This window comes from Simochromis diagramma, unplaced genomic scaffold, assembly GCF_900408965.1.
Source record: "Simochromis diagramma unplaced genomic scaffold, fSimDia1.1 OVJJ01000293.1, whole genome shotgun sequence".
Taxonomy (NCBI): Eukaryota; Metazoa; Chordata; class Actinopteri; order Cichliformes; family Cichlidae; genus Simochromis; species Simochromis diagramma.
This window is the reverse complement of record NW_024386801.1, coordinates 12477819-12489988: the sequence shown is the minus strand read 5'-3', so window position 1 is coordinate 12489988 and position 12170 is coordinate 12477819. Positions and strand designations below refer to the sequence as shown.

At 39.1% G+C, this 12170-nt stretch overlaps 1 protein-coding gene across 2 annotated transcripts; it reads left to right on the top strand.

Annotated features, from left to right (window-relative positions):
• Positions 1–9637: 9637 nt before the first annotated feature.
• On the top strand, positions 9638–11674 carry muc2.1 (mucin 2.1). 2 transcript variants are annotated; one of them, XM_040026970.1, is made up of 7 exons: positions 9638–9782; positions 9982–10020; positions 10115–10373; positions 10482–10596; positions 10996–11080; positions 11162–11274; positions 11359–11674. In XM_040026970.1, exons 1-7 carry the CDS (start codon positions 9704–9706, stop codon positions 11623–11625), a joined length of 957 nt encoding a protein of 318 aa, XP_039882904.1. In that variant the 5' UTR covers positions 9638–9703; the 3' UTR covers positions 11626–11674. The 2 variants fall into 2 exon arrangements, with proteins under 2 accessions (XP_039882904.1, XP_039882903.1); XM_040026969.1 differs by having other exon boundaries at positions 9640–9782; positions 10112–10373; positions 11359–11669.
• Positions 11675–12170: the final 496 nt, after the last annotated feature.

Genomic DNA, 12170 nt, shown 5'->3' with positions numbered 1-12170 from the left:
GGGAACCCCCCGACGCCCTAAGCCTGTCCCTACCCCCACACCAATCACAACAGTGAAGGCGGGACCAAACTATGACCCCCCACCCCCACTAGGTGATGGAGCTGATCAAAGGAGCCCAGAGCAATTGATCTGATGTGGTGGCAGAGGCTGTATCAAGACTAATGTAATCTAATAGATAATTTCTATATTGGTTAGAATTAAGATTATTTTTATTTTTCCAGTTCATGAGGACTGTTTTCTTGGCTATGCATAGGGCAGTGAAAACCATATGGGCGATATTCTTTTCTGAAGTGACATTATCTAAGCTGCCCAACAAACACACTAAGGGGGAAGTTGGAATGTTACATTTCAGACACTTCGATAAGTCTTCACATATCTCGCGCCAAAACTTCTGAACTGGTGGACAGAACCAAAGAGCATGGATATAATTGTCCGATGAATTGGTTTGGCAGTGTGAGCAGTTGTTGGTAGACGTAAAGCCCATCTTGAACATCCGGTGACCTGTATAGTGCACTCTATGTAATATTTTGTATTGAATTAATTGAAGACTGGGATTTCTAATTAGATGAAAGGTTTTTAAGCAAATCTGAGACCAGAAGTTTAGGTCTAAGTTAACTGATAAATCCGCTTCCCATTTTGCAATAGGAAGTGATATTGATTCATCTGTTTTAGAAAGCATTCTGTATATTTTGGATAGTAATTTGGGGGGTTTTAAGAGTAAGAAATTGAACCACACTTGGTGGTGTTTGTAGTTCAACTTGACCCGGTTTAAATTTCTTTTTTACTATGGATTTAATTTGTTGATATTCTAAAAATCTTTTCTTGTTGATCCCATATTGTGTAACTAGTCTGTCAAATGAAATAAATTCTGTTCCTTCTAGTATATGTTCTAAATATTTGATTCCTTTACCACTCCAATCTGAAAAGTTTATCATATTATTGTTTTGTAATATGTCAGGGTTGTTCCAGATAGGTGTATGTTTGCATGGGATTAATGAAGACGCCGTCAATTTTAGAAACTCCCACCATGCTGTCAGAGAAGAGCTGATGTTGATGCTTTTAAAGCATTCATGTCGTTGGATGTTTGAGCTGATAAATGGTAGGTCTGAGATCTCTAGATTATTGCAAAGTGCTTGTTCTACATCTAGCCAAGGTTCATCTAAGAGGGTATGTTTTAGCCATCCTGAGATAAACTGAAGCCTGTTGGCTAAGAAGTAGTGCTGAAAGTTAGGCAGTTCTAGTCCTCCTTTATCCTTGGTCTTTTGTAGTGTTTTTAAGCTTATACGTGGGGGTTTATTTTTCCAAAGGAATTTGGACATACATGAATCTAGAGATCTGAACCAATCTTGTGGCGGTTTAGTTGGGATCATTGAGAATAAATAATTTATTTTTGGTAAGACCATCATTTTTATAGCGGCAACCCTTCCCATGAGTGATATGGGTAGACATTTCCATCTAGCCAGATCATCTTCTACCTTCTTTAAAAGTGGGATATGGTTTAATTTAGTTAGATCTGCAAGCTTGGGAGAAACATTAATACCTAAATATTTTATATTTCCCGATTGCAGTGGTGTAGAAGAGGAATTATGGAGGGAGCAATTAATCGGTAGAACTGTAGATTTTGACCAGTTAATTGAGTAATCTGATATTCTTGCAAAAGAGTTTATCAATTCAATCACCCCAGAGATATTGGTTTGTGAATTTTGGAGAAAGAGTAACACATCATCCGCATAAAGGCTGATTTTATGTTCCACGTTCTTGCATTTTATGCCCTTAATTACTGAATTCTGTCTAATTGCTGCTGCTAGTGGTTCAATAAAAATTGCAAACAGTGAAGGGGAGAGTGGGCATCCCTGCCTGGTGCCCCTCAAGAGACAGAAGCTGGAGGATGTCTGGTCATTTGTTCTAACACAAGCTGTTGGGGAATTATATAATATTTTTAACCAGTTTATGAAAGAGGATCCAAAACCAAATTTGTGTAAAGTTGCAAATAGAAATTTCCAGTTAACTCTGTCGAATGCTTTTTCTGCGTCTAAAGAGAATATTGTAGTTTCTAGGTTTTTACTGTATGAGTAGTCTATCAAATTAAGTAATCTACGTGTATTTGTTGATGAGTGCCTACCTTTTATGAAACCAGTTTGGTCAGGATGAATTAAGAGGGGGGTTATTTTCTCTAGTCTCTTTGAGAGAGCTTTGCAGATTATTTTAAGGTCGACATTTATAAGGGATATTGGACGATAGCTTGAGGGATATACAGGGTCTTTGCCTGGTTTTAGCAGGAGATTAATGTTTGCAGAATTCATATTTGATGGAAGTCTGCCTTTTTCTTAAATTTCCAACAACGTTCTGTAGAAAACTGGTGCTAGAATCGACCAGAATTCTTTGTAGAATTCTGCAGGAAAGCCGTCTGGACCTGGAGCCTTATTAGTGGGCATACTTATCAGAGCTTCCTGGAGTTCACCTGGTGTCAGTGGTGAATCCAGTGCCATTGCTTGAATGTCCAATAATTTTGGAAGAGTTATGTTGTCCAAAAACTGATCAATTTCTTTTTTAGATGGGTTTATTTGTGGTGAATACAACGTTTTATAGAAATCCCTGAAAATGTTGTTTATTTGTATCTGATCATATATTGTGTTCCCAGATGAATCTTGAACAGCACATATAGTTGTTTTTTCTTTATTTATTTTTAGCTGGTTTGCTAGAAATTGACCGGATTTATTACCATGTTCATAATTTTGTAGGCGTAGTCTTTGTACTAAGAATTTTGTTTTTTTATCAATTATCTCATTTAATTCTAGTTTTGTTTTGCGTATTTTGTTCAATGTTTCCTGATCTTGGTGGGACGCGTAGGCTTCTTCTAGTGATTTGATGTTTTTTTCTAATTCCTGAATATTTTTGTTTTCTGTTTTCTTTTTATGTGATGAGAAAGAAATTATTTTACCTCTCATCACAGCTTTCCCTGCTTCCCATAGAACAGAAGCTGATGTTTCGGGAGTGTCATTATAGTCCAAATATGAAGTCCACTCTTTTTTAAAATATTTAATAAAGTCTTCATCTTTAAGTAGTGATATATTAAATCTCCAGTTTTTTCTTGGCGTAGTATTATTCTTGTGCATTAGTGTTAAAGATACAGGACCATGATCGCTGACAGCTATAGGATGAATCTCAGTGTCTGAAATGTCGTTCAGCAGTGAGCTGCTGACCAAAAAATAATCCAGACGAGAGTAGGAGTGATGGACATGTGAGAAAAAAGTATATTCCTTACTGGTGGGGTGAAGGGAGCGCCATGCATCGCAAAGACCAAAGTCGCTCATATACTGTTTGATTATATTTGTGGACTGCCAATTACGCTGAGTTCCCGCTGTATTGAGCCTATCCATGTCTTCATTTAGTCCAAGGTTGAGGTCGCCTCCAAGAACAAGTGTGCCATCTAAGTGTTCAGAGAGTGCGCTGAAAAAACCGTGAAAGAATGAGGGATCATCAACATTTGGACCATATACACTTGCAATACATAGCTTTTTATCAAGTATAGATAGTTTAATGATTAAGAATCTGCCCTCTGGATCTATAACTGTATCGAGTACTGTGAAATTAATATTTTTATGTATTAAAATTGCTACTCCCCTTTGTCTAGAATTATAACAAGCTGAGAACACATTGGGAAACTCAGGTGTTTTAAGTTCATTCGAACCTCTAAGAGGTCTGTGGGTCTCTTGTAAAAGGACAACATCTGCCTGTAGTTTTTTGAGTTGGTTAAATATTTTTAACCTCTTTACTCTGGAGCCAGCTCCATTTATATTCCATGTAATGAACCTCAGTGTACCCATAGATGTTTATGTATAACTAGGGATGTATGCTGTATGCGTCGCTTAGCCAGGTGGAGAGAATACGTCACTTGTTCATAAATAAAGAGAAGGAGAGAGAGAAAAAATGTGTGGCGAGATGCTCCCTGAGTCTGATTTTGTGTATGCATAGTTACTAATATGAGTAGGCTTGGCTTAAGTGTGTATATCCTAAACGACTGTGTGCGCTGTCTGACTGATGTAAATGTGCTGCCGTTGAGCGCATGGTGCGTATGTGTCGAAATAAAGGATGTTTGTGGATGAGTGTCGAAGCAGGTGATCGAGGCAGTGAAAGGAATAAAGAAAGAAACCAAGGACAGGGGTGAGCAGCATAAAACCAAGAGGGGGGAAAAGAGAGGGGGGAAAAAAATGAGAAGAAAAACAAAAAAAAACAAAACGTAAACATTCCAATTAAATCACTGACGGAGAGTGACGGTGTTAATTCTGCTATGAAATCACACTTTAAGATGCGATTTGATGCTGGTAAGTTAAACAGATGTTAATGCAAGTTAGTGTGAGTGGATAGGGAAAGGGTGCAGCTGATTCTTATCTGGTGTGAGGTTAATACAGCCACGGAGTGATGTTGGGGTCGCGGTGGAGCTGTCCGTCCACGTACAGCCGGTCCACAGCGATGACAGCGCGGGAGCCCTTCTGGATGAAGCCGCGTCGGATTGGGAAGAGGACCCTGCGTCGTTCCAAGATCTCTTTGGGGAACTGGTCGTTCACGCTGAAGTCCGTTCCTTTTAATTCCCTGCCGCGGCTTTTCACATGTTGCTTTTGTTTGAAGTGGCCGAATTTGGCCATGATAGGACGTGGTCTCCCGACCGTAGCCCGAATGGGGCCGAGGCGATGTACCCGATCGAAGACGATGTTCTTCACAGTGTCCTCCGGCAGCTTCAGGTGGGTTTTGATGAAGCTTTTTACCGTGGTCTCCGCGTCCTCTCCATCGGCTTCTGGAATACCAGAAAATACCAGATTATCACGCATGCTACGAGCTTGTAGATCGATAACTGTTTCTTTTATTTTTTTATTTTCTCTATTGAGCTGGGTAACATTATCTGTGAGACATTTCACCGACTCCCTTAGCGTGGCATTTTCAGCAGCAAGCGTTTCCACCTGCTGCTGGCTGTACTCCAGGGATTCTCGCAAGCATTTAAATTCTCGGTGAAGAATCTCCACCAAGGACAGCCTTGCGTCGAAACTGGACAATCGCTTGTCGATTGACTCCAATATGTCGGCAATATCTTTGCCGGCTGGCGATGTTGAGCCGGGGGAATCTGCCGGGCGTTGTCTTTTCGACGACGGCGTCTCAGGTTTGGCCGGGGAAGCTGCACACTGGGTCTTCTTCATCACGAGATCCTGAAAGCACTGATCAATATAATCTTGGAGAGTCTCTAAACTCTCCTCGTTGTTCTCCAGGGTGTTGGAGATTATTTAGACAAATAGTGTTAGTTATAAGACAATTGATAAGTGTATTTGGTAATACTGAAGCTTAAATGAATTTGTTCAAATCTAAACTACCATTTGCTTTAATTTTCCGCCAAAATCTCCGGCGTCTGACGTCAGTTACAACATGAGTCGCTTACCTTGTCCGTCACTTACCTCCTCACTGTCTGACGCATCAGACTCCTCTACCTGGCATGAGTCTGCCTACAGGAGGGAGGTTGAACGTCTGGTGTCCTGGTGCAGCCACAACAACCTGGTGCTGAATGCACAGAAGACAGTGGAGATTATTGTGGACTTCAGGAAGCACACAAAGCACACCTCCAGGACACTGGGGCATGCAGCTTGGATCACAGCTGACCCTTCTCACCCTGGACAGTCTGTTTGACCTGCTCCCCTCAGCCAGGAGGCTCCGGTCCATTCGCACCAGAACCTCTCGCCATAAGAACAGTTTCTTCCCTTCTGCTGTTGGACACAATAACCATATGACTGTTCACACCACTAACATATGACCCTACACTGTGTTCACTGCATCATTCCATCTTCGCACTGATCACCACCTGCATTCATGTATATATCTATCTACTTAGCACTTTTAATTTTTATTTTTATGTTTATTTAAGCGTTGTCTGACAGTATGTCTTGCACTAAGTACCGCAGCAATTTCCTAATGTTGTAAACCTGCTCAACATTTGGCAATAAAACCCTTTCTGATTCTGATTCTGAACATCCCATGGAGCACTGTTCAAGCTATCATTCAGAAATGGAAGGAGTATGGCACAATTGTAAACCTACCAAGACAAGGCCGTCCACCTAAACTCACAGGCCGAACAAGGAGAGCGCTGATCAGAAATGCAGCCAAGAGGCCCATGGTGACTGGACAAGCTGCAGAGATCTACAGCTCAATCTGTCCATAGGTCAACTATTAGCACTGCACAAAGTTGGCCTTTATGGAAGAGTGGCAAGAAGAAAGCCATTGTTAACAGAAAACCATAAGAAGTCCCGTTTGCAGTTTGCCACAAGCCATGTGGGGGACACAGCAAACATGTGGAAGAAGGTGCTCTGGTCAGATGAGACCAAAATTGAACTTTTTTGGCCAAAATGCAAAACGCTATGTGTGGCAGTGTGTGGCATCACTCTGAACACACCATCCCCACTGTCAAATATGGTGGTGGCAGCATCATGCTCTGGGGGTGCTTATCTTCAGGGATGGGGAAGCTGGTCATAGTTGATGGGAAGATGGATGAAGCCAAATACAGGGTAATCTTGGAAGAAAACCTCTTGGAGTCTGCAAAAGACTTGAGACTGGGGTGGAGGTTCATCTTCCAGCAAGACAACGACCCTAAACATAAAGCCAGGGCAACAATGGAATGGTTTAAAACAAAACATATCCATGTGTTAGAATGGCCCAGTCAAAGTCCAGATCTAAATCCAATCGAGAATCTGTGGCAAGATCTGAAAACTGCTGTTCACAAACGCTGTCCATCTAATGTGAATGAGCTGGAGCTGTTTTGCAAAGAAGAATGGGCAAGGATTTCAGTCTGTAGATGTGCAAAGCTGGTAGAGACATACCCTAAAAGACTGGCAGCTGTAATTGCATCAAAAGGTGGTTCTACAAAGTATTGACTCAGGGGGCTGAATAATTACGCACAGCCCACTTTTCAATTATTTATTTGTTAAAAAAAGTTTTGGTATCATGTATAAATTTCGTTCCACTTCTCACGTGTACACCACTTTGTGTTGGTCTTTCACGTTGAATTCCAATAAATTGATTCCTGTTTGTGGCTGTAATGTGACAAAATGTGGGAAAGTTCAAGGGGGCCGAATACTTTTGCAAGCCACTGTAAGAACATCAGGAAATAAAAACCCAATAAATATAACCTCAGTAAATGAAGTCAGTGTACTGCGGGGGTTATGGCAGCTGTGTACCGGGGCCAGCGCTTTGTCGGTGGTAATAACAGCTCGATTGCTTGCGAGGCAAGCGGGTCTGTCCCACGCTTTGCCGTGAGACTGGGCTGGGCAGACATCTCCGAAATCATTGAAGCACTTTTGCAAAGAGGCTATATCTTGACAAACCAACCAGATATCTGAAGATTAAACTACTACATTCTCGACTAAAAAATATTAAAACAGTATTTGGTGTCACACAGGGTTTTTCAAAGTTGAGTTCTGTTAGTTTTCACATGCAGGTTGTTGGTGTGCAGAAACGCCTTCTAAAAACAATGGCCACCAGGCAAAAAGCAATGGCTTTGACTCAATGTCTTGTATATGCCACTTAACCGTGTATGATAGAAATTGGAATTGTTTTTTGCTAAGTTTAATGATAAAACAGTCCTTTATTTATCTATCTCCTAGTTTTGCATGGTTTTCTTTATATATGCTACTGCAAAGAGAACAAATTACTCTGTAATTTTTTCAACATGGAGAAGTATATTGCTTTCTATTACAATAGAAATTTTTTTTTAAAAAAAACTTAAATTTGTTAGAGAAAAATGATACATTTCTGAAAGGCTCCATGTGTATTTGTAAAATTTGGTAATTATATATACATGTATATGTATATATACACAATACATATACAAACGACTGTGTAACAAAATTGAGAGAATACTTGAATAACCTTCACTTTTTGATTTGATTTGTAATCCAGCCTCCAAGGTATCAATGAATTTCATTTACCATTGTTACCATTTTGTCCTGCAAAAATTTTTTGTCATGTCTCCACTTGTGATCCTTTCTGATACCTTAAATATCACTATAATTTACCCGCAATATTCAATATGACCCAAAATAAATGACCAAACCCATAAACACATTAGTAATGTTTTTATAGGAGTCAGGGCTGAGAGCCATTTTCCAATAAATGTTTCTAAAACCTACAATCATTTTTCAGCCACAGTTATTGCCCTCTTAGTGGCCATTAAATAGAATGTGGACTTAAGGGCACTTCCACTTTGGCTGCACTTTTCAGTCCCCCATGTTTTCATCATCGAGGTTCCTTCGTTTGCCTGTTAAGACAGAAGTGCTAGTATCATTGTTTAGATATCGTTACTAGAAACATTGCATCTATCGAGAAGATTCTATTTTATATACACACACTGCTAGGTAATTGTATTTTCTGTATTAATTAGGTTTTATCTTTATATTTATAACTATTAAAAGCAATTCATTTTTGCTATACCAAAGGTTCTATCTCAACATTTTTATTACACTCAAAACAACATGTAAAAAAAACTAACTGACTAATTTAAAACTATAACTATTTCTGAAGTTTCTATGTGAGGTTTATTTTTCTGCTTCACAGAAACACTGTAAATGCCTAACTGACATGAGCATACACAAAGAGCACAACTTACATGCTAGTGCATAGTGGTTATGTTAACTCCATCTTGTTTCAAAGGTATAATACAGATTATTTGAAGTTCACTATCTTAGTTTAATGTGTCAGCAAGCTAAAATTTAATTACTTGCACAAAGTTGAGTCCTAATAAGACTGTTTTAAAACAGTACCATTAAATTGTTATAGTTACATCTGGGGAAGTTAAAATGTACCTAAAGTTAGTAGAATCTATCTTCTTGGGGCTGTGAGACATTAAACCAAATGTTACACTTGTTGAGCAAACTACACAGAAAATAGTGCCGTTATCATGATAACTGATGATATTTGGCAATGTAAAAATATTGGCAAAGCCTCAGAATTACATCAGTCTTATCATCTCACTTTTTGAGCATTTGCTGTATGTTAATCCAAAGCTACTTATGCTGATTACATATACATCCCATCATGTAGTTAAATCTTAACCTAAATGTGAATAAAGTTACCTGGTAAGACAAAGCAGACTGTCTTAGTGTGTAAACCCTTTCATATCTACACATCTTTGACAAATGTTTACTCAAAGTATGATTCAGTGATTCATAGATGTATTTTACATCAGCAAATTTACTTATGTCAGTGAAAGATACAGAGGCCAACCCACAGTTTAAATTCTCTGGGCTGGTCTTTCTGACAATGACGTGAGAAAAGCATGCAATCCTTGTTTGACAATGTGTCGTTCTCATGAAAATCTGTCCTGAAAGTGTTCCATAATAAAAACAAAAAACAAACTGTATGACAATTCAGTTTAAAATATTTTTCTTTATAATGTTGATGTTTATCCAAGATTACCATTAAAACTGAGGTATGGAGCATGAGAGAGGGAGTGACAAAATATATCATGACTCAAACAGATGAAGATGAAATGTTGTTATAAGACACTTCATGGGTGTGATTTTAATGTAGACAAAAAGGTGAACACCCAGGATGTATCTTCTGCTCCTCCTAAACTGCAAACATCAAATGAACTATATTACACGGCCCTTTCGGTGAGGTATCAGTTGGTGCACCTTTCCCTCTCTCTGGACAGGGATTGCTCAAAGCCATGAAGTCAGCCAGCATGCAGCTAGAATGGGTGATACCATGGCTCAGCCTTTGCCTTGGCCTATCAGCAGCCACCATTGGTATGTAGTCTATTGTAACACAAAGAGAGTGGTATCCATGACTGTGTGAAGATGAAACTTTAATTATTTCAGCTTTTTTTTTCTTCTGTTTTGTGTTACATTAAGATGAACAGAACTCAAGTACAAGTCATATTTGTCTTCTGACATAATGACAATATGTAGGTGTTTTAAATTTTATCTTCTTTTTCTTCTTTTTAAGTCACGGTTCAGGACACTGGAAAAATTCCAGTAATTACAGGTAATTTTTTTTTCAGAGACAAAATAACGCAATGAATAAATAAATGATTAACCATTACACTAGTGTAATGACTTATTTTCTTTCAAAATAGTAGTGAGCCCATCTCACAACAACCAGTTCTGCAGCACATGGGGAAACTACCACTTTAAGACATTTGATGGGAATTTGTTCAGGCTTCCATCCACTTGCAGCTACATTTTTGCATCCCAGTGTAAGGCAGACTACAACAGTTTCAACATTGAGCTCCAACGACAGGAGTCCGATAAGGTTACCACCATAAAGAAAGTCACAATGAAACTGGATGGTGAAGTTGTGGAATTAGCTAATGGATTCATCAAAATCAACAATGAACCGTGAGTCTGTCTTACAAATGTGATTTTTCATTGACAGCTGATGCACTGGTTTAATAGACGATTAATATTTAATCTAACTATGATTATTATTTTTTTTATTCCTTATAGTGCTGAAATACCCTTCAGTCGGGGTGGCATTTCAGTAGAAAGCATTGCATCCTATGTTAAAGTTCAGGCAAAGCTGGGATTGGTCTTAATGTGGAATCAAGAAGACTCCCTCTGGGTATGCTTTTTACCTACTGTGTTCGACGCCACTAATGTTTCTGAAGTAATCTATAATAAATAAATTATGCTGATTATAATTACTAAAGAAAGCTATGTGGATTTTGTGCTTGATACAAATAAATCTCATATACTGCAGATTATAGTAAATAAACTGTATATTACAGTGAACAAATAACTACCAAAGTGTGCTATATGATTTAAACACACTGTGTGTGTGTCGTGTATTGCTACAGAAATGTTCAGTTTTTTAATTAATATTACCTTTAGCACAGGTTAAAAAAAAACAAACAGCTTTACCAGAGTATTCCTCACTGCCCTGTATCATTCAAATAGTAATTATAGATTTCATCTTTATTTCTGCATTTAATTCATATCTAATTTTTGAAATGGTTTTAAGGTTGAACTGGATGCAAAATTCAGAAATCAAACTTGTGGTCTGTGTGGTGACTTCAATGAACTGAATAATGAGTTCACAAATTCAGGTAAGAACTAAATCCTAAAGCTTAAAGAAGACTACAATCCAATTCAGTGATCACACTTGCTAAAACATAATTTCCTAATAGATACAGGGGCTTCTTACTGTATTGAAGAATATGGGGACAAGTGGAAAATCAGTGGTCTGTCTGACAATTGTGAGACCACGTCCTTTAAAGACAAAGAGTCATGTGAAGTTCCGGTATGTCAAATTATTTTTGCTTGGAAGTATCTTACATATATTTAAATGCATAATATTAAATGCATAATAATCTTTGACCAACAGGAAGATCTCTGCCAGAAACTGAAGACTGAAAGTGCATTTGACAGTTGTCAAGGCCTGATTGAAACCGAGTCCTTCATTAACGCCTGTAAGGAAGATCTGTGCTCCTGTGTCAGCAATGATACGTCTTGTGTGTGTGCGACCATGTCAGAGTACTCCCGTCAGTGTGCTCATGCAGGCGGGACACCAGGGCAGTGGAAGAACCCAAATTTCTGTGGTAAGAACATAAACAAGGGGATTTGTTGTTTTCACTGTACTAACATCCAGTAGCGGTTTCAGATACGGGCGACACGGGCGGTTGCCCGGGGCGGCATCGTGGTGGGGGGCGGCATCACGGGCACCGGCAAAAAAAAAAAAAAATGCTCGTACTCATGCTGCCCCGACGTCAGCCAGCGCATATTGGGAATGGCATAGGCACCGATTGGTTTTCTATTGCCCATTTGCTGGGAGTAAGGGCGCCCTTCCTGCTGCTTGCTGTGCAGAGAGGAGAGGGCGCGTGATTCTGTGACCGGCTGGAGCAGCATCTAATAACCAACTCGCAAAATAAAACAAAATAAAAACAAACCAACAAACATGAAAACACCAGACATTATGATACAGACTTATAATTTGCACCGATGTTTTTTCGAAATTCTATACACAAAAAGTGAGCGCGAGAGCCCTCGGTGCGCCTGCTTGCTGCTGAAGTCAAAGTAAACTTTATTGTCATCTCCACTACATACAGTCCAGTATATAGAGAGACGAGACGACCAGGCTCCAGTTACAGCAGTGCAAGTAAACAAACAATAAATATAAGAAGAGTAAGAAAATAAATC